The 22,730-nt window shown below is 45.6% G+C and overlaps 2 protein-coding genes across 3 annotated transcripts; one reads left to right on the forward strand and one right to left on the reverse strand.

The window, feature by feature from the left end:
- Positions 1 to 420: 420 nt before the first annotated feature.
- Positions 421 to 14,557, forward strand: edrf1 (erythroid differentiation regulatory factor 1). Of its 2 annotated transcripts, none has more exons than XM_079759077.1 (25): positions 421 to 750; positions 887 to 1,095; positions 1,328 to 1,394; positions 1,582 to 1,707; positions 1,826 to 1,950; positions 2,038 to 2,179; positions 2,526 to 2,627; positions 3,023 to 3,144; positions 3,258 to 3,369; positions 3,659 to 3,806; positions 4,293 to 4,404; positions 4,604 to 4,715; positions 5,133 to 5,402; positions 6,401 to 6,472; positions 6,621 to 6,756; positions 7,390 to 7,581; positions 7,855 to 8,274; positions 8,541 to 8,759; positions 9,616 to 9,842; positions 10,329 to 10,487; positions 10,934 to 11,083; positions 11,608 to 11,761; positions 12,767 to 12,882; positions 13,193 to 13,368; positions 13,732 to 14,557. In XM_079759077.1, exons 1-25 carry the CDS (start codon positions 661 to 663, stop codon positions 13,889 to 13,891), a joined length of 3,918 nt encoding a protein of 1,305 aa, XP_079615203.1. In that variant the 5' UTR covers positions 421 to 660; the 3' UTR covers positions 13,892 to 14,557. The 2 variants fall into 2 exon arrangements, with proteins under 2 accessions (XP_079615203.1, XP_079615204.1); XM_079759078.1 differs by having other exon boundaries at positions 8,074 to 8,274.
- Positions 14,558 to 15,289: 732 nt separating this feature from the next.
- On the reverse strand, positions 15,290 to 21,958 carry dhx32b (DEAH (Asp-Glu-Ala-His) box polypeptide 32b; the record flags this gene model as incomplete). Its single annotated transcript, XM_079729079.1, has 12 exons — positions 15,290 to 15,528; positions 15,943 to 16,133; positions 16,590 to 16,780; positions 17,448 to 17,591; positions 18,255 to 18,446; positions 19,089 to 19,238; positions 19,366 to 19,459; positions 19,853 to 20,080; positions 20,339 to 20,427; positions 20,800 to 21,104; positions 21,268 to 21,461; positions 21,746 to 21,958. The coding sequence occupies 12 exons, from the start codon at positions 21,956 to 21,958 to the stop codon at positions 15,363 to 15,365; spliced, it is 2,157 nt and encodes a 718-aa protein (XP_079585205.1). The 3' UTR covers positions 15,290 to 15,362.
- Between the last annotated feature and the right edge of the window lie 772 nt (positions 21,959 to 22,730).

The raw sequence follows: 22,730 nt of genomic DNA on the forward strand, positions 1-22,730 counted from the left end.
AATAAGTCAATAAATATGCAATTTAAAAACCAAAAAACATCTTGTTATAGTTCAAATGTATTATTATAAAATGTATCTATTATGATTATTATTATTTTTGTTGTTATTATTATTATTATGATTAATAATATTACAGTAAATAATCTTTAATCGGATTTAGAGTTCGAGAAAACGCTTCACGCTCCTAGAAAGATGGAAAGTAGGCGTCACTGCTAAACTATTTCCGGGTCATATATAATCTTTTTTTATATATATATATCTTTTTTTTTAAATAACTTAATTTATAGTTCAAACTACGATGGATTCGTTGTGGTCCTGTACTTTGATATCATTATAAATTACCCGCTTATACAACAGGCGTGTTTTATATTTCTCAAACAGGAAGTTGTTGTTATTTCGCACGGCTGTGTTTCTGTTTGCTTCTGACTTTTATGCCTAACGAGTTTAACAGTCGTTAATATACCACTCTATCGATCCAAACTTCTGTCTTTCGCCTGTATTAACCCTGCATCATTTGCGAGAAAATACTTTTTATTGACGCTGTCACTGTTGGACAATGTAACAGCTTGTCACGTGTAATAGTCATCGTAAGAAGACTATGTTTACGACTAGATTGTGGTTTATATACTCTCTTATATTAGTGATAAGGAGACATCAAATATGAGTGCTTCACCTGAGGGAGGACAATATAGTGGCCTGTCGGATCAGTCTTCAGAGATACCTTGCTCCGGAGGAGAGAGCAGCAAACATGTGAGTTTACTTACAATACCTACCCACTTTGATCACTATTTCTCCAATCAATCAATGACGTCCTTAACCAGAATGTTCTGAATCTTATCCCTATGACTTGTCAATCTCTCCTGATTTCAATCTGCACATGTCAAAGGAGTTGGAGGTATGTACAGGTACGAACGAGGTTAAGAGCCGGGCTGTGGTGAAGTACTGTGCTGCACCGCCTCCGACCAGCTATGCCTTGCTCCAGGAGCAAACAGACTTGAAGCTTCCTCCTGCGAACTGGCTGAGGGAAAACCCTCAGCTTGGAAGTGCTGGAACCACCGTTCTGGGATCCAGCAGCAAGAGCAAGCCCTTTTCAAGGTACCGCACTCTGTCAGAGAAGCCTATAGATATATTATAGTTACTATAACTTAGCCTACATACATTATACTCACTCATGTGTGTTTTGTGATTAAGTGTTAAACTGCTTATTTCTCAAGAGATGGATAACTACTGGGCTTTTCTATTTAGTTTTTTATGGTGCGTCAATATCACAATTATAAACTACTGTGTATGTGAATCAGTAGGTGTCATATTTTGTGTTGCTATACAGTTTCGGGATGGCGTATGACTTCATCGACAACATCGGCGATGACGTGGATGTCGTGTCAGACTCCGAGGTCTGTCTGCGATTTCAGTTTCAAGCCTTTATTCCTGGCAAACCTGATTCATTTACCCAGATTACGCTCATTTTTATTTTTAATTCTTGTTTGTACTTTTGACTGTGACACCCACAATTCCAGTCTTAATGAATAAAGTACTGTCTCATCGTGACTGGTGTTCTTTGAATCGTATACTTTTCTACAGAACATAAAGAAGCTTCTGAAAATCCCATACAGCAAGTCCCATGTCAGCATGGCCGTGCACAGAGTGGGGAGGACTCTGCTGCTGGACGAGCTGGACATCCAAGAGCTCTTCATGAGGTCTTCTCAGGTACGGCTGGTGAACACTAGAGGGAGAGGGTTTTTAGTCCAGTTTTAACCTAAAGCTCTTTGTTTGCTGAATGAACCTTTTTCCCCGGGTCTAATCCTGTCCACGACTGGCCTTCCAGACCGGAGACTGGACGTGGCTGAAGGAATTTTACCAGCGGCTGATCGATCAAAAGTGGCAGCGGAAAAAAAAGAGCAAAGAACACTGGTACCAAAAAGCCATCCTCTCAAAGTTCCTCTACTACAGGTCAGTTCAGCACAGATTAAGGTCACATTTGTAGTTTTGTCCGACTACGTTTCCCGTCATGTCTGACGCGGTGCTCCCATGACCCAGTATAAACGGTGATGCAGCAGCCGAGCGCCTGCCCGATAACGAAGGGGAGGAGGAGAGTGGAGCGGAGGAGTTCAGCCCATCCTGGCCTGCCACCTTCCCCAGCACGCCGTCAGACTCTGAGGAATCTGCCGCCCCCAAAGAGGTCAGAGAACATGACGCAATGATTTAAATAGTCTAAAATGGACCTGGGTATGGTTTGAGCTGAGAGGGATGATGGGAGGAGACTCTTGTGCAGTAGATTATTATTTATTATTTATGCACATGAAGCTGCCAACTGATGAACATTGGATATTGAGACAGATCATTATAATGTGCAGGTAAATCTTAACACAACCAAGATATTAAAAAACAAAACAAACTGAAAGATACTAGTTTTTAAAATTCCCTAAATTGTAAGTGAGGGTTAAGTGGCATCCTTGGTGTTTAGGGTGATTGACTGTATTGTGTGTTGTACCGCTCAATATCTTCTTTCATCACCTCGCCTACAGGAGAACATCTCTGTAGACAGTCTGTTTGCTATCGACCAGGTGACAGCGATTCCCAAAGGGCAGAACGTTCCTATGCTCTTCAATGAGGGAGAGAGCAGCCAGGTATTATTACTATTTTACCCACTTACATTAGTTGCTTAGATTAAAAGTGACTTTCAGTCATTTTGGATTTTTAAGAAGGATGTCCCTAAAGAACAGGAAAGGGTATCTTGCTCAAGGATATCTACAGGTAAGGCTACAGACTTTACGGGTGAGCCGTGAATCTTTTGGATGGTAGTCAACCAGCCTTTCCTAACCGCTAGACTGCCCTGCCCCCTGAAACATGCTGTTCATATTTAAATGTTACCTGAAACGTGTTAACAGCTATAAAGCAGCCTGCATGGTATATTTCATAATGGTGTTGTAGCTTACTTATGGTGTGGTTATTTATAATCGTGCTTATAAGCTGCATTAGAAATGTAACGTAACTTTTTTTTTTAACTGGAATTTTGTGCCAGGGTTTGAGGAACGACTTTGTGCGAAATATCATGTGGACCTTTGAAGATATCCACATGCTGGTGGGCTCCAACATGCCCATATTTGGAGGCGGTCGCTACCCAGCCGTCAGCCTGCGTCTCAGGTGAGGTGTACATCACAACACGCACCCAGTAAATGGGGTTTTATGAAATGATTCCTATCCTGTCAAATACAGAATTCATTATGCCTCTGTTTGCACTGCCGCTCTGTTTCCAGGGACAACAACAAGCCGATCAACATCCTGACTGGGATCGACTACTGGCTGGACAATCTGATGTGCAATGTCCCAGAGCTTGTTATGTGCTTCCATGTCAACGGGATAGTCCAGGTAGAGAACTACAATCACTATCCTTAAGCGGCCCATATTTTACCCCCTGGTGTTGTTATGTTGACTAGCTGACTTACCCGATAAGGAAATTACATGTGGTAGAGTCAACCCAGATGTGAAACAGACATATCAGTGAAATGGCTTGTAATGGCTCATTTATCTTATTTTTAGTTTCACTTAAATTTTCTAAATGGCATACATTTTCAATATTCATTGAAAAAAAGGGTTAGAAAAAAATATCGAAGCTTTGATGGTTAATGCAACATTTTGTTTCACTCCACTCTGACAGAAATACGAGATGATAAAGACAGAAGACATCCCTGATCTGGACAACTCCACCTTCTCCACGCGTGTGGTGAAAGACATCGCCCAGAACATCCTCTCCTTCCTCAAGTCCAACTGCACCAAAGAGGGTCATACCTACTGGCTCTTCAAAGGTGGCGTGTAGACGCTCTTTGTATGCAGTGATGTACTATAGCATAATATATTGTTATATAGGCGCTCCCTTAGTCTCGAATAACGCTTGTGTTAGTTGAGTATTTCAATTATTGTGCTTATACAATTGTTAATATTTTATCTTCAGGTTTCCTTGTCATTTAAACTAAAATAGGTTCAACAACGATTATTGGCCTGTCTGGGTAGGTGGAGTTAAGGAGTTAAGGATACATTTTTCTGCAGCATAAAACTCTGCAATGTCATGCCATGGTATGCTTTACAATGCTATGCTATGTAATGCTATTCAATGCTAAGCTATACTATACTACACTGTTATACTATTCTATGCTATACCATGCTTTGCTATAGTATTATATTCTATACTATGCTACACTATGATTTACTATTATATGCTATGCTATACTATTCTATGCTAGGCTAAATCTAAATCTATACAATTTCCTTTTGTTTCCCTCTCTGCCCTCCAGCCAGTGGCAGTGACATTGTGAAGCTCTATGACCTCACCACACTGTGTGAGGAAGCTGAAGAGGAGAAATACCAGAATCCCTTCACCCTGCCTGTTGCCGTGTTGCTCTATAAGTAAGCATGAATGAAGACCAAAACAATACAACAACGTCCCCTTCTTAACACAAGGCTTATTCAGCTCAGTGTTCTTGATTGGAAAGCCAGTGGGCAACACATAACATTTACTGTATACAATCTAGAAACCTGGCAGACAAGCCCACTGCATGTTGCTTCCCCCTGCTCTATATTTATTTGTGTTATTGTGGTGCCCCAGGGTGGCCAGCAACATGATGCTGAAGGCCAGGCAGAACAGGAAGCACTACGGGACGGTCCGGACACTGCTGCTGAACTGCGTCAAGCTGCTAGACCAGGAGAGACACCCCCAGGTAAACACTCCCCCAGGCGACAGGACTCAACACTGCTGCAGAATGGGCTGTATCTGTTCACAATCTCTGGGGATGCATTTGGTGGACATTGCGTTTTTGTACATACTAGAGTCAAACCCTTACCTATCGCCATGTGCATTGAGCCATTGAAAAAATATCTAGCAATTTGTGACCTCCCTTACGGACACTGGTCACTTGCATCTTTGGTCCGAAGCTGCTTCGGGAACCACTTTAGTCGGCTTCTTTGGCTTACTACCTATTAGAGAGGAGAACATCTGGAGATTTAGAAGGTGAAGCCAAGAAGGATCTCTGCATAACGATTGCCTGTTGGAATGGATCCCAGAAAGACCCATCGATACTCCATGGCACCTTTATGATTCTCCTTAATCATAATGTCGGGTGCCCCCCTGGCCTCAGATCATCGCGTCGGCCCACTACATGCTCTCGGAGCTCTTCCAGCTGGACGAGCCCCCCGAGGCCGACAGCGACGGCTCCCTGCGTGCCGGCTCGGAGGACAGCTACAGCGACGAGGAGGAGGGCGAGGAGGAGGAAGAGGAAGAGCTGGCGGAGGACGACAGCGACGCAAGCAGCTCGGACGCGGCGGGCGACAGTAAGGCCGTCGCCGTGATCCGCTCCGTGGGGGAGCTGTCGGTGCCGGAGAAGTACAAGTCCACCCACCAGATACGGGTGAGTCTTGGTTCAGGCGGGGATTCCCTCAAAGTGGGGCTTACACATCCTAGGTCCCCTGGGTACGCGAACAAAAGATAATAATACATTCAACTATATAGCGCTTTTCTAATTGCTCAAAGATGCGTTAAAGATCCCCTAGGTACCGTTACCCAAGGTCCCCTACTAGGTATGCGTTCCGAAGATCACCTAGGTAGTGTGTCCTTGGTCCCCTAGGTACTGTAATCAAGGTCCCTTAGGTATATGTGTCCTTGGTCCCCTAGGTACTGTTATCTAGGTCCCCTAGGTATATGTGTCCTTGGTCCCCTAGGTACTTTACTCTAGGTCCCCTAGGTACAGTGCCCTTGGTCCCTTAGGTAATCGTTTACTAGTTAAGATTTGTATGTAGCTTTGTTAAACTTGCATTCAAAGGACAACCTAAAATCCAAGTAGACTTTTGCTGATGAATAAAGTCGAGACCTCAGCTTCTTCCATTCTAAACGCCTAGGGCTCTGCAATATTAAAATGGAAATCTCCAAAGCCTCAGTTTCGTACCCTTTTGCGACAAAAAAGATTCAGTACAGGGCTATCCACAAGTGGTTAGGATAGCTAGGCTGTTGCAGTAGCCCCGCCATTACCTCTCTGGGATGGAGAGCACGTCAGTTACTGCACCGTTTGGGATCTGATTGCACAGTGGCAAAGAAAGCACAGACACCCAGTTTGTAACATTCATAGTACTAAAAGGGCTTTCATCAGTAGGCCAAAGGCTCAATCACCATTGTGCAACCTTATTCACTGATAGATACTAATATATTTCCATGAAAATCTTTAAGATTGACACTTTAGTAAAGATGCTCAATTCTAAATGTATAAAGTTAGTTCCTGGGCCACAGCAATATGAAAAATGATGCTATATGATATTATAGTGTACGTTTGTCCTGTGTATCGCTTCCTGCCGACGAATCCCTGTATACATTGGCTTCTGTTTAACCTTTGTTATTTTTTTTGTTTGATCACAGCCCAGTTACGCGTTCCCTGTGTCCCAGGATAAGGAGGAGAGGTGCAGGCACGTCCTCAGCTATGTGTTAGAGGTACGATCGAGTTCATATTGCATCAGCGTGTCCCCCTACTGTAGCTCTAGGGGCCAAGAAATGGGATTATCGGGTGCATCCCTAAAAAGAAGGAGTTCATGCGTGTGTTTCCTCCCCGTTATCTTAACGTCCCGCTCTCCACACCCAGGGGTTGAAGGCGGTGGACGGGAGCATCAAGAAGGAGAGCGACCTGCCAGCGGCGGACCCAAACACCCCCATCCCCCTGAAGTACGAGGAGAGGGTCGCCCCGGTGGAGAAGGGCATCACCCTGCTCCTGGAGATAGGTCAGCACCGGCAACCCCCCCCCCATACCAGGGCTCTGATCACAGGGTCTGTGGGTCAGCACAGGCCACCATGCCCCCATACCAGGGCTCTGATCACAGGGTCTGTGGGTCAGCACAGGCCACCATGCCCCCATACCAGGGCTCTGATCACAGGGTCTGTGGGTCAGCACAGGCCACCATGCCCCCATACCAGGGCTCTGATCACAGGGTCTGTGGGCCACAAGAGTCTAGTGATTACTGGTTAGGGTGTGGCTCCCAGCTGGAAAGGTACTTGGTTCAATCCCCATTGCCAGCAGCCTAATGTAATACACTACGCTGCATTCATGTTGATCGTGGATTGTTCCCAATGTGAATTGAACCAGTAGAACTAGACTGGGGCGTCTCTTCTTAATCTCAATCGATGGCATTCACTTAAGGCAAATATATAGTTAATTAATCCCAGATGGGAACTAGGTGTCACAAACAGTAGCAGACAGTAAAGGACATTTAAAAGAAGATTTATTTTCTTTCCCCCAACTGCGACTCCCTGTAGTCACAATAAGTTCAAGGCAACCCAAGTGTTTTTAAACCTCTGTTTTTGACCACAATGGCAAGTTGTATCTCCTAAGTTAACCTAAGTGTATGTCTTTGTAGTCGTACCGTTCCAGGAGATCAGAAAGCACGCTACTCGGTCGGGGATAATTCCCGGGACGTGGCAGCACCGCATCAAGCAGCAGCTCTTCCTCAAGGCGTCCAAGGCGTACTACGTGCTGTCGGACGCCGCCACCAACCTGCTCAAGTACGGACGCGCCCTGCGCTACATCAAGCTAGCGCTGCAGTGTCACGGTCAGTAGCATTGGTGTAATAATACACCCACAGCTTTTAATGGATCATACATAATGGATATATAAGTGCATGGGGATGCGAAAGGAGTCATGCTGATATTTGTGTTACTTTTTTTTTTGCTAGGCTTAAGTTCCATTCATTATTGAGCTTGTTCACTTTTCTTTTCTGATCTTGTGTTCGCTCTTACATTCATTTGCTTTTCAAATCTTTCTTGTGATATATCATTCTTCTGATCTTTTATTCTTTTGATCTCTTGTTCGCTCTTACTTTCAGTTTGTGTTTTCAATCTTCATTTCGATCTTCAGTTATTTCAATGCTATTACTTTTACTTTCCTCCATTCTTTGAAAGCTCTCCTTTGATCTTTTGTTCCTACTTGGTTCTTTCTTTGAATCTTAACCTTTCTTCCCTTCTTTCTTTCTCTCCCTCTCACACCATCCTCCTGTCCCTCCATGTGTCCCTTCGTCTTTTCCTCTTCTCCTCCCCTCCTCCAGATGCCTACTGCGCGGTGAGCAGCGTGCTGCCCCCGCGGGTGCTGCTCTTCCACACCGAGTGTCTGTCCCTGTGCGGGGACATCCAGCTGATGCTGGCCCAGAACGCCAACAACCGGGCCGCCTACCTGGAGGAGTACAGCTACCAGACCAAGGAGGACCAGGAGATCCTGCACAGCCTGCATCGGGAGAGCGGCTGCCAGGGTAGGTGTCCGGGCTGCACACCCGCTGTATATAGAGACAGACGGGCGCTTTTCATCCCCAAGCAGAACCTTTGCTTGTACCAGAAGCATACAATGAAACAACACATCAATGCAGAAGATGGGTAGCGATACAGGAATAAGGTCTCGTGAGAGAACTAAAGTACACCAAAAAAACATCACAAGAACCAGAGCTAGTTAGTTGGAAAAGGGCTTCATGTATCCTTCGCTCCCCCCCCCCCCCCCCCCCCCCCCCCCCCCTCCCTCCAGCCTTCAACATGGCTACGGACCTAGCCACGGACCCGGAGTACCAGCTGATCGTCAGCAGCAAGTGCTACGAGGCGTCCTACGAGCTGCTGACGGCGGAGGCGGTGAAGGAGCAAGGCACCCAGCAGCTGGGCCAGGTGCTCAAGAGGCTGGGCAACATCCGCAACGAGATGGGCGTCTTCTACATGAACCAGGCGGCCGCCGTGCAGACGGAGAAGGAAGGTAAGCCTGCTACTGCATTGACTCCCGCCTGGGAGCGCCATGTCGAGGAACCCATCAGAAGTTCTAGGGGTGGGAATCTCTTGGCCCCTCACCATTCGATTCGATTCCGATTATGAGGTCAAGGATTCGATTCTAAAACGATTATCGATGCATCTCGATACAACAATTTTTTTCATGTACATTTCCATGCGTGATTTTCAAAATCATGCATGGAAATGTACACAAAAAATATATACATCTGAGTTTGCTACTCAGAGTTTGCTAATAACTTCCTACTTTTGTGATGATCATTAAAGACATCAACAGATGAATTAACTTATCTAATATTCTATTCGAGAAAAAGCTTTTGTCACAAATATGAATTTCTATGAACAATGCAATAATCAATGCAGCTTGCATTACAACCCAATATGGAAGCATGTAAAAAATAGGTTTCAGTTTTCTTTTCTTTCTAATCTTTCTTTTCCATGTCATTAAAGAAAAAGCTGCTATAAGGAGTTCTTGTGTCTGGCTGTGAGTTTGCGTGCATGCTATGCGTAGGCTGAATCGCAATTGTGTCAAGACAAATGAGATGGGCCAATACACACTGAAGATAAATTAAATAATTGTAAAATGACTAAAATCATCCCTCTCTGGCAAACAGAATGTTGCAGCAGGCAACATTATTATTATTTTTTTAATTCCGATTGGGAATTTATCTGCATCAAGACGGAATCGTTCTAGAGAGAATCGCGATGCATCGAAGAATCGATTATTTTTCCCACCCCTAAGAAATTCACAGTATTCCAATTATTGATGGCTCTCTGGATGTTAAATGACCTCAACCCCTGGCCGTTGTGTCTCCTCCCATCTCCAGGGAGGTCCTCTGTGTCCGTGCCGGAGCAGGAGTTGTGGAAGAAGAGCTTCGCCTGCTTTGAGAAGGGCATGCAGGACTTCCACGCCATCGAGGACCAGACCAACACGGCGCTGCTGCTGTGCAACACGGGCCGGCTGATGAGGATCTGCGCCCAGGCCCACTGCGCGCTCTCCAGCGACCAGAGCCGCGGGGAGTTCTCCCCCGAGGAGGCCCTCTACTACAACAAGGCACGGGGACACTGTCGCTCTCGGCGCAATGGTTTCCCCATTTTGGAACCCTGGAAGTTTGGGAGTTTTTGGGATTGAATGCTTTGCTTGTCTCTTTTAAGGCGGTTGGGATAAATAGGGCTACATGGAAATGTCTTCAGGATTTGTCGAGGTCGTGAGGAAGACATGTAAAGTTTGGAGAGATACTACTGAGCAGAGTGCCGACAGATCGGATGTTGTAGAGATCTGATGTTTGTCGTTTGATTTGTGGTGGTCAAGTGCAATTGTAATGCTTCTATTGAATAATTACTTTTTTTCTCTACATTATGTTGTGCACATAATATACATTCATATCATTCAATGTAGAATTGGATACAGGAGGGTGGCCCTTCTCAGCTTGTGTTAGCATACAGTCCTAATATGTTGTACAACAGTGTTTGTACAGCAGACTGTACAAATCTTAGTTTCTCTAAATACTGTTATATTGCTTCTCCCCTCGGCCTACAGGCTATAGACTACTACCTGCGTGCCATGAAGGCTCTGGCCACCAGAGGGAGCCACGCTCTGGTCTGGGACAGTGTGAACTGGGAGCTGTCCACCACATACTTCACCCTGGCCACCCTCCTCCAGGACTACGCCCCTCTGTCCCGCAAGGCCCAGCAGCAGGTTGGATGAGATAACGCTTTATTGATCCTAGGAGGGAAATTGTTATTGTCGAGCAGCAAATTATTGTTATAGCAGCAAATACAAAATAAAGTTAATGTAAACAGTCCAAATCAAGGCAGATTAAAATGATGAAAATAATATGATGATAATATAAAATGAATGCATATATGGCGGGTCTCCAATTGTGGATGGATGTAACGTGGAGATGATGTACACGTACACTGGTGTCCACTGACTGCATGGCGGCATTTCTTAACCCCTACATGCTCCTTAACGACAAAAAAAACAACATTTTTTTATCATTTCTGTTGGATAAAAGCATCTGCAAAAACACTGATTAGCCAACCGTAGTGGATATGTTGAGGTATGTACAGGTATTGCTCACCACTCGGTCGGCTGTCTCTAAAACGAAAGCACAAGCTGAGCTGTGTGTGTGCCGGGCGCAGATCGAGCAGGAGGTGACGGACGCCATGATGAAGTCCCTGCGCTACTGCGACCTGCAGACAGAGTCGGCCCGCCAGCCCCTGTACCAGTACCGGGCCGCCACCATCCACCACCGCCTGGCCTCCATGTACCACAGCTGCTTCCGGAACCAGGTCCGCCCTCCCTCCGACACACTTTAGATTCTTAAAGGCCTGTGTGTTTTATAACTTATGTTCCCCCCTAACCCATGTTCTAGGCTTTAATCAAAGAGCGGGCTACAGCTGTTCACAGCCCCACTTATTTGTCCCTTTGGCCACTCAGAGTGTCTGCCAAACGCAAATGTATAAACTATTGGTTTTATATTTGGGGCTAGGGTAGGGTAGGTGATTTGGGGAAAACAGCCAGAGTAAGCTTTTTTTTTTTTAAGTATCTAACAGAAAATAATCCCATCCCTCACTTCAGGGCCTCCTTCCAAAGCCACCCCCATAGCTTGAATCATGCGTCATGGGCCCAAAGCCTCGAAAACCCCCAAACATACGTTACAAGGGTGCCTACTTTGTCGTGTGGAGCCACTAAGAACAACAAGTGAAAGTATACATTCATATATAATTACATCAATGCCCCTTTTTGTTGGATCTCTGAGCCATTCGGTAGTGGTCCATCAAACGTAGGGTTGATCTCATGTCCCTGCTCCCAGGTGGGAGACGAGCACGTCCGCAAGCAGCACCGCGGCCTGGCGGAGCTGCACTACAGCAAGGCAGTGCGCCTCTTCCTCAGCCTGCGGGACGCGCCCTGCGAGCTGCTGCGCACCCTGCTGGAGCGGGTGGCCTTCGCCGAGTTCACCATGGCAGGTAGGGATCAGAGGTCAAAGGTCGAGGAGGTTGCGTGACTCCAGTAGGAGTTTGGAACAACACAATGCCAATGCTTGCGTTATTTAGGGAGGAGACGTTCTCACTGTACGTGTGAGGAGAACAGTGTTTGTAATAACGCCATTAGGTAACGCCGTTATTTTTTCAGTAACGGGGTAATCTAACTAATTACTGTTTCCGTCGGTACAACGCCGTTACTGTACGTTAAATGCGGTGCGTTACTATGAAGTGATTGAATAAACTGCCTAATCCGAACACACCCCTGGATCCAAACACAAACTACTAGTGAGAAGACCGGGTGGGTTAACAACGAGATAAGCGATTATGATTGGCTAAGGCAGAGTCATGTTTCATGGTAGCCAATCGGAGCCAGTGTTTTTACACACAAGCCAGGACACGCGCGCCACACACACACACACACACACCAAACTGATTCGATGAAGCAGCAGAAATGGCGAGTCTGGAGCAATCCAATGAAAAGTTGGCATTTTCTGTAGTATTCAGCAGATGTTCCACACCCAATTCCGTTGGAGGTTTATCAGGGCCTTGAATGGGGAGTTCAACCATTTAACACATTCAGGACAAGTGAAAACTGCTCAGAAAAATCCAAATTCTTTGACATTTATAGCAACTTTTTTACAGTAACGCAAATAGTTACTTTCCCTGGTAACTCGTTACTTTTATTATAGAGTAATTCAGGTACTAACTCAGTTAATTTTTGGAACAAGTAGTGAGTAACTATAACTAATTACTTTTTTAAAGTAATGTTCCCAACACTGGAGGAGAAGGACGGGCAAAAATAATTGAACGTTTATCTACAAAACAAGTAGAAGCAATGTGAATCTAAATGCATAAAAATATCGAAACATAACAGACAGTTGAGGTAGAAGATGAAGCATAGACTTAATCAGTACCATAAGTGTAATAGGCTCACAAGTGTCTTTCCTCAGTTCTAACCCGTCTTCTGCCCACTTGTGGTCACTTCAGGTCAGAGCAGCAGCGGGGCAAAGCTCAAGTCCCTCACAGCGGCCCTGGAGGTCATGATGGACACCCGCCATGCCTTCCAGCTCATCCACAAGGAGCTGTTTGAGAGCCAGAGAGAGGTGCGACGGATGTAGAGAACACCACCTTGTAAAACACTGCACCATTAGATCACCTGCATACGGGTCATTCAGCAGAGGCTTTTATCCAGAGCTACTAGCAATCAAAGAATACGATCAGTATACATTTAACTGTGAAGGGAATGTATTAAAGTTCTGCAAGGCTAAAATGATCAGAATTTACTTTTTTTTATATTGGTAGCAAAGTGAAGAAACAGATTTTCAACAAAAGTGCTACAATTTTTATAAACTACACTAATGCCTCTTTTGTGTGTGTGTGTGTGTGTGTGTGTGTGTGTGTGTGTGTGCGCAGCTGATGACATGTGACCATACCCAGCCAATGCCGTCCGCCGACGGGGCTGACGGGCCCTCCTCCTCGGGGCTGAACCTGGAGGAGGTGATGAAGCTGGTGGGCGTGTTTGAGGCCAGCTTCTCCTTCCTGCTGCTCCAGCTGGTCAAACTGCTGGCGGCCACCAAGCGCAAACCAAGGTGAACCATTCCACCATTTTAAGATTTCAATCTAAACCACAGGGCTGTATAATCTAGAGCTAGTGTTTTTAAGGGCAAGTAACAAGATTCAAGATTCAAGAGTTTTGTTTGTCACATGCATACAAGTATGCAGTGAAATGTAAAAGTGACAGAAGCAGTGCGATTAACAATATACAAAACAAATGAAGCAAATAAAAAAGCCAACATGATGATTGTTCGAGATAAGATTTTTGATTGGTTGAATGTATGAGAGGTGTTCAAAAAAAGGAAGAAGCTAAAAGATGGTCTCCGCATGACTGGGGAACCGACACTTAAGTGTGTGTGTATGTGTGTGTGTGTGTGTGCGTGTGTTTCTTTGAACAGCCCTAAGGACGAGGAGCTGCTGAAGACCTACAAGAGTGTGTACTCCAAGCTGCTGCGAGCTGAGAAGAGCGCGCCACTCCACGCCCGCGTGCAGCTCTACGTGGATCTCCTGCAGCAGCTGTCCTCGCCGCCGGGGAGCGAGGACGCCAGGGCGTGCTGACGCTGCTGCACATGCAACGGAAACCGCGCCACCCGCGATCGGGACGTTTGAGGCCGCCACTTTTCAGAACTCAACGTTTGTTCGAGGACTTGTCGTTTGAGAGCGCATCGTTTACCGCATGCTTAGCGGTTTGCTTAAAGGCCTTAGCTTGATGCTTTCCCCCGGTTATTTAATGTAAAGCTGAGGTGAAATCTATCTATCGGAGGATGGTCAACAGGGCTCCAACTTTACCACCACCACCACCACCACCACCACCACCACCAAAGGATTACCTCACAATCTGTGCCTTTTTTCTAAAGTATGAACAATGAGCTCAAACCTTTTCTAATGCTTGCGCCCTATGGTTTGGTTTGTACATTTGTAAAATTTGACTTGCTGTAAAGGTTTGCTTGTTTGCATGTCAGAAACTACAGACTGGGATCATCTAGCTTGAATCTAGATGCATGTTTTAATGTATTATTTCGGTTTGTTGATATTCAATAATACCATTAATGATAAGTCATAATACGGTTTTCTTTTGAGGGTTGAAACAAATAAGTTGAAAGGTGTTACTTTGGCTTTTTTTCATTTAACTGAGCAATAGCCACACGCTCTGCAAAGGTCACCTTTCCACATTACTTTACTGAGAGATAATATCAGTGTCTGCTGTGAAGAAAATTAAAGCATTTTTAATTTCTATTAGTTTTCTCTTTTTGCGTCAAAGGCACTTCTTTAGCGATTGTTTGTCAAAGTATAGACTTGTTGATAAAGACTAGAATATACTGAAATCATACAAATGTATATATTTTGTTGACTGAACAGAATTTAAATATGATATGAATATCTTCAGCTTAAGTTGGTAAGATAATGATGAATTACGGAGAGAGAAAGTTAAGTTGTTAAGAGAGCATCTGAAAAAAATAGTATGACAAAAAAGAAACAGAATTTAGCCAAGATCAATTAGGTTTTTATTGTAAAGTGCAAATGCTGAATAAACGATCCCTCTCTTAAAAATATAAGATAAAACAAAATAACTGAGAATTTTATGACATGAATGTGATTATTAAGTTGCTCATTGCAACAATTTTACCATAATGTAATGCAATGACACTGAATTATTTGAAAAACATAGAAATGTGCAGCAGAGCTAAAGGATACCCTTATTGCTGTGATGTAAAATCCACGTAAGAAGTGTCCAAAGCAGTAATGTAGCCAAGTGTATTTCTAAAGCACCCTTCAAACACAGTGGTCAGTGCTTAATTACATAGGCAGGGATCCCATGTCTACGACATTTATAAAGGACAATCAATAAAATAGTTTTTCATTTAGAAGAAAATATTAAAATAAATGTAAATGGTAAAAAGTTACCCAGGTCGGACCTACATTTACATAAAAAGCTGTGGCAAGTAGAAACGCTGATTTAAAGGTTGATTGTGTTGAGGCAGACCTCGGATGTTCCTCAAGTGTGCTCCGGATATGCGGGGGATAAAAGTCACTGGACGACGCAGCGCGTGTCTGCCTGCTGCTCCTCTTCCAACGGAGCGGTTTCCCTCCCTGGAGAATGAGGAGAACCGTGGTTCAGAAGGTCTTGGAGAAACTTCTTGCTCCCACTTGGTGGAAGGTTGTAGAAGAAGTACTGAGGCGCCATCTCAATAAACCTGGTGCAGAATGGAGGGGGAGGAGGTTGGCGGAGTAAATGTACAATATATATATTATTGAACCTGTTTTAAAAAGTTGTTATGATGGCAAAACATTACATGAATGACATGTCACTCAAAAAATCAGGTTATACGATGTGTTGAAAATAAAATATACACGTAAGGTGAATTAAAAAAACAATAGGGACGTTAAATATGCAGAAAGATAAATGCTCTGCATTCTGCCCAGTTGTTTTATATAAAATAAGTGATGAAACCAGCTACTTGTTCATTTTTCTGGGCCTCACGTGCATGTCACTTTGGACATACGCGTCTGATAAATGACTCACTATGATTATAGTTATATCTAGTGTACACAAAATAAATCAACGCTTGTTCTCCCGTGTGGTAACAGCGGGTGGCTCTTGTCCGTACTCTTCGGGAGCAATGCGCGTGACGGTCCTCAGGCAGTTGTCCTCCCAGAGGGAGAGGTGGTGGAACAGGACCCACTCCGGCAGGCCCAGCTTGGGGGTCCGGGCTCCGTAACCCGACAGGGGGTGGATCTGGGCCACATGTTTATTGGTCAGGATCAAGTAGTTCCCCGAGCCGTCCGTCTCCTGGGCCACCTGGACATAGATCAATAAGTGTCGAATGTTGTGTTATTCTATCGCTGCTTTTCAAGCTTGAGCAAGGTCTGATTAAAAAGGACAAATATATATTTATATGAAATATAGTCAAATCTGGAGGTACATGCATTTGATTTTAATACAGTTTCTACCAATCAAAGGGAACAGTTAACATCTAATTACTCAAAGGTTGCATGCAGTAGTTAAAGGTAAGTTTTAAAATAACGTGTAGAATGGCAACTTTAGAAATACACTTATTGAAAACCCCTTCGGAAACCTCCTCCACTTGCGTGAATGAGGTTTCTTTGGTAGAATCTTGTCAGGCGTCATCATTGTTTCCTGTATCGAAACAGGAAACCATGCGGAACTCTCCCAGCAGTAGTTCTGCTATAACACAGCAGGACTGCTGGATCCCAGAGTACCATGGCCCCGTAACAACAACAACAACTCTCCCACCTGCATGAAGAAGCCGGCCAGCAGGGCTCTCTTGATGTTTAGGGTGTTGCTGCGGCATCCGAAGGTTGCCGTGGAGACGGGAAGCTCTGTCCTCCTCAGGATGTGGATGAGCTCGTCCCGGAGGCGGTCGGCCCTACGCAGGGCGGAGAGGCTCAGTTGGTTGGCCTCACACCACTCCTCTACCCTGCAGTCTGGGCCGGGGAGAAGCCAAAGTATTTCATGTATCGAACACACAGTACAGAAGAGGGTCCCTCTGGACACTGGGCCGGGGGTCCACTACGTGATCAAAATGAAAGAGACAGTAAAATGGACAACTTTCTCTTTAAGTGACCAAACAGTATCTTCCAGGGTAGCACTGTGAAGATTGTAAGGTAGAGGTTTCTGACGCCGGAAACCTTTTTGTGACCATTAGTCTCCGATCTCTATATACAGTTAACTATTTCATCGTTTGCCTTCCGCTCCTATCCAAGGAGACTTATTGAAAGACTTGCATGTTGTTAAGAGGTAGGGGGTAGGGCCTCTTGCTCAAGGATGCCTAAAGGTAGACTGCAGACATTAGGCATCCTATTGTGCCTCATATTTGTTGTTGACTGGAAGCTATTTTGGCAGCCATGTATTTGAACATAACTGCTGTTCTGTGCCTCTGTATGTTGTTGAATACCCCAGAAAGTAAATTCACCCAATCTCTGGAAATCCTTTCCACATTTCAATACAATGAAGTGATTCACGAGATCACCGTGCATCCCCCTGCTGTGTTCCCCCACAATGCATTGCGGTAATGCACCAAATGGCTCCTTGTGTATGTTGTTTCTGCTGCTGCCTTCTGACTACAGCATCTGGAGGGGCCTCATCACTCACAGGGGTCCTGCTGGCTCTGCTGGAAGGCTTTGAAGACGTTGATGAGGGTGAAGTGGTCTCCCGCCGGGTGCTGGAACTTCATGAGGCTCCGGCTGGACGGATCTGCTCTCAGGCCCACTGAGGGAGCCCGGAAACAGCTGGGTGCTGACGGAGAGACGGGGGGTGGAGGAGCGTTGTTTACCAACACAATGACAACTGGATGGATAGTGGTACAGTCGCTTGAATGTATTAAGTACATCTGGGATATATTCACGACGGGAACCATCCAAAACAGCCTTTCGACCAGATGCTCGGTTCTTTGTGAGGTTTCTTTCTTGGATTGTGCTATTGGCAGCGCTTAAATAACATTCAGGGAATGAAGCACATAGATTCTCTTTGCTACTGGAAAATAATTTCAAGGACCTGGACGACAGTTCTTACAATTTCCAATTACATTGGCAGCAAAAAGTTAACATTTAAAGATAACAAAAATATGTACATACATATCCGTTATCTTAACCCGCCAATACCATCTGTACCTGCTTGGATTGTATTGTGCAAAAGTATGAACAGCATTTTTTGAGTGTCTGACTGAAATGCCGAACAATGAGGGTTACAATGCACTTAAAGGGCCCCTATTTAACCACCAGGTGTGACTTTAATTAGCCATTACAAGCCCTTTCAAAATCGACCCCTCGAGTTAAATCCCACAGGTGAGGGTCCACCCAGATGTAAGCTGGTACAGTCCACTTAATATAGCTTGATAGGTGCCCTTCGACCCGCTGAATATCCACTATGGAAGGTGTTCAGCATGACAGCCCATCCGACCTGTGAGCATGGCAGCGATGGTGACCACCTCGTCCACGCAGTCGAACTCGCAGGAGGCAAGGAGGGTCTTGGCCATCTGGGGGTCCAGCGGGAACTCAGACATGATGATGCCAATCTCAGACAGGTTTCCGTCATCGTCCAGCGCCGCCAGGTAGTCCAGCTCCTCCAGAGCCTGCATCAGGCCCTCCGGCTCTAGGGGTGGAGACGGGTGGAGACGGGTGGAGAATGGTTTAGGAATAGGCTCAGAAGGTTCCAATAGGAGACTTTATCCTGTGGATAAAGCAACTTAAAATGGAAAATCAAATTGAGATGGAGAAGAGAGAGGGCAATGGAGAGAGAGGGGAAACAGAGAGAGACAGATTCAGTGCACAAGCAAACAACAACAACATACAAAGACACACACACACACGCACACACACAGTTTGGCTGTCTTTATGAACATAATGTTCTGTGTTGATCAGTGTGCTTGTGTGTGTGTGCGTTTGTACGTGGGTCTGGTGTGCGTGTGTGTGGAAGCGGCACAGCGAACAGAGCCTGCCGGTTCCTCTACGATGCGGTCCACTGATCTCTAATAGGAAACTGTTTGTTCTGATCTCCCAGTCCTCACCTCTTTCTCAGTATTCACTGAAGTACACCCGAATCGCTTCCCACAATCGCTTAGCATGAAATGAAAAAGTCCCCCTCCTATTTAAACTAGGATATTCCCACGTATATAAATCGAAAGGTGCTCAAGAATAATTAAATTAATTTGGCTTCACCTCCCTGTTCAGGCATCAAGGAAGCTCCAGAGCCCAGGGTGAAGCAGAACTAAATCCCCTGTAAGCAGACTCTCACCTGGTCGGTCGATGAAGTCACATGGGCCCACGCCACTTAGCTCCATCCTCTTGAGAAACAGCACAGAGGAAGTGATGTCACACTCCAGGATATGTGGGTGTGTCTCGTCGGGCAATAGCCGGTCCTCCGGGTATAGACAGAAGCACTTGCCTAGAAGAGATAAACATCCAACTGTGAATACAATGTCCCAGGGAATGTATGTGCATTGCATCATACCAAGTGATTAGTAGTTATTTATTTATTTTACTACAACACTGAGGCTAGCTTAGCCGCTAACCTGTTGGGCCAGTGAGTTGTCTGCGACTGGCTGCTTCCCCCCTGCTGATTGGCTGAACGATGGCGGAGTACGTCCTGATCCGGGGATTGTACACCTGCAGTGACATCAGAACCACACGGCATCAACATCACAGATCAGTAGAGATGGTTCTTTTTTAATAGAGATATTACGTATGCTGTGACAATGCATCTATTTGATTATATTAGCAAACTAATGTGTGATATTATCACTTGTTTTGGCTTAATTTGCCGAATTGTTTTATCAATCATAATAAATATAATAAATTAAGTTCTGTTGTAGCTTCAGCTTCAATTATAATTTATACATTCATTGTAATAATCTTTATTTATTTGACGTTGACTTGGTTAAGAGGCAGACAAGGAACATGTATCAAGCAACAAATAATTGACAAACAATAACAATTTAAATTATTAAGTGTGGCCACAAAAAGCCCAATCTATGTCAATATGCCATAAAAATAACATACGTATCTCTCCCCGAGCCCAGCATCGATGACAAACTTTATGGAGCCCACAGCCCAGAAGAAGTCCTCGTTGGGGCTGGAGGTGAGGAACACCCGCCGGCCTCCAGAGGCAGGCTGGCTGGCTAGACTCCCTGCCTGCCCAGGGTGCACCGGGGTGGGGCAGAGCTGGCCCAGTGCGGGAGGCAGACTGGAGCCTTCCTGCCTTAGCAGGTCACATGCCAGATCCATCTCCTGATCCAAAAGATAGAGAGAGAGAGAGACAGAGTGTTAGAGAGAGAGAGAGAAAATAAAATAAATAAAGAAAGACAGATGTAGAGACAGACTTTAAATAGCATTATTTATCGCATTATTCGTTCGTATTGATATTATCTGTATTACAATTTAATAACTTTTTTATTCATATCAAGATTCTGTAATCAAGCAGAAGTTGATATGTGTATTCTGTATGAAAGATGCCATATGAACAAAATTGAAACGAATAAGGCAGACCTGTGCAGTGACCAGGAACACAACCACGTCGCCATCCTCTTTGGAGTGGTGGATCTCCAGAACCAGACGCACAGAGGAGCAGAAGTAATCTTCACCGCCGCTTCTTCCACCACCACCCCCAAAACCATCAACATCAGCTCCATCACCCCCAATACTAACTCCACCACCAATACTACCTCCAATTCCATCACCACCCTCTGCATTACCCACACCACCTCCATCATGACCTCTACCAGGACATCTACCACAAACACCAGAACCACCAGTACCTACATCTCCTCCGCAATCACCCTCTCCCCCACCACTGTCACCATCACCACCGTCACCACCACCCTCTGCACGACCGACAACACCTCCATCATGACCTCCCCCAGCACATCTACCACAAACATCACTACCAGAACCTCCACCTCCTCCACCACCAACCCCTCTTCCAACACCGTCCCCACAATCCCCACCACCACCACCACCTCCACTGAACACCACCTCCCCCGCAGCGGGGCTCTCCAGCTGGATATGCGGCCCCACCACTGAGCTGGGGGCGGAGCCAGCGCGGTAGTGGCCCAGCAGCCTGGGTCCAGGGTGGCTGGAGGTGAGGAGCACCATCCGGAGCTCCGGCCTCCGCCTGCCCACGTCCCTGAGCAGGCCCAAGAGCAGGTCAGTGGCCAGGGTCCTCTGGTGGGCCTGGTCCACCACCACCACACCGTAGCGCCGCAGCTGGGGATCCGTCTTCATCTCCCTCAGCAGCATGCTGTCTGTACAGAACCTGGTGGGTGGAAAGGAGGGGGGGGGGGGTCATTCACATAAATGTGTGATCATAGTACTCATAGACATAGAGAAAATAATCCATCTATGTTTGGGAAAGCGAGAGAAACAAAAAGAGAGAAAGGGAGAGAGAGAGAGAGAAATTAAAATAACCTCTTCCAGACCTGAGCACGGTGTCCCCAGAGCAGCATGCCTCCTGGGGTACGCTGTAGCCCACCTCATGGCCAATGTTGACGTCCATCTCGTCGGCCACTCTAAGGGCCAGGTCCACCGCCTGCTGGCCGCTAGTCTCAGTACACACCACCATACCGCGATCGTAACGCTCCGCCAGGCTCAGCTCCGCACACCACTGGGGTATCTGGGTTTGCAAAGCAAGGGCATCACTTATATCATGCTAAAAATATCCATAGGATGTTATGCATTCGATAAATGAAATTTATTTTCGATTTTCGAGTAAGTTTGAAGAGCAGGCGTTTTATTATCTTGTAGGTGCGCCAATGTGTACAGTATGCTTGTTTGTTCTGACACACACACACACACACACACACACACACACACACACACACACACACAAACACAAACACATCATCATCATCATTGGTGCAAAATTATAATAATATAATGGTAGGCTTATCTACTTACTTGAGAACTTCTACCGGTCTTGGCTGACCCACTCACTATGACAAACTGGCTGCTGGATAAGCAGTCCATGAAGTCACTCTTAGCTTTCCAAACCGGCAGATCCGTCCTCTCCTTGAGCAACGTGTAAAACCTCGAGGAGAAGGGCAATCCGTCGAACGGGTTGATCTCCAACACGTCGTCAAATTCACTGTCCGACGGACTAACAGAGTCCATGTCTAAATCTCCCTCCACGCCTCCTCCGGGTCGCTCCTCGGCAGGTGTACTGCTAATGTCCTGCGCCGTAGTCACTGACTGTTTATAAAACTATGAACGGAACTTACTCATTGAACAAGAAACACCCTATCAAATACGCACAGGAAAAACAGGGGAAAAAAGCTACGACAAATTATAACACAATTATAAAGGGGCTCGTTTCCCATATGGGGGGACACGAATTGCGAACGGAACAAAACAATGCGCTGAACGAAATGACAGACGCGCCAGGCGCGGTCATGTGGTCCCTAAGCCCCAGATGAGCTGCGTGGGATCTATGGAACACGACATGGAGGAAGACCTGTCCGTTGAGGTTGGACGGACGGCCATTCTGATACACACGGACTTCCCCTGATTAACTCTATTGCGGGCCAAACGTTAAACTTTAAACAAAACTGGACAGATGCTGCCCTGCAGTGCCCTGAGAGAAGAAAACATCTGAACCGGTGTCATCTACTTCCAGCCAATGAGAAGCCTTGTGCAAAGGTTACCATAGCAACCATAGAGTTGATAGCGTGTAACTCATGGACGCAGCCCATGTCGATTACTACTAGCCTTCCTTTAACGAGGTTTAAGGTATCCCCCACAATGTTTTGTATGAGGCACATTTCAGACTCAAAATAAACGTACTTGAGTTTGATTACTGAGCACGGTTTCAAATAAAGATGCGTGATGTTATATTATTTGAAACTGGTAGATGCGTTAAGCGTCCAATTCAGATAGGGCATGGGCG

The sequence above is a fragment of the Pollachius pollachius genome, assembly GCF_949987615.1.
Source record: "Pollachius pollachius genome assembly, chromosome: 2".
Lineage (NCBI taxonomy): Eukaryota > Metazoa > Chordata > Actinopteri > Gadiformes > Gadidae > Pollachius > Pollachius pollachius.

What these genes read in the sequence shown, in the direction of transcription:
- edrf1 (XM_079759077.1), top strand. Translation starts at nt 661, where the DNA reads ATGAGTGCTTCACCTGAGGGAGGACAATATAGTGGCCTGTCGGATCAG. An exon ending in TACCTACTGGCTCTTCAAAG is followed by an intron (nt 3,807 to 4,292) that starts GTGGCGTGTAGA and finishes TCTGCCCTCCAG; the next exon opens with CCAGTGGCAGTGACATTGTG. An exon ending in ACCAGGAGAGACACCCCCAG is followed by an intron (nt 4,716 to 5,132) that starts GTAAACACTCCC and finishes CCCTGGCCTCAG; the next exon opens with ATCATCGCGTCGGCCCACTA.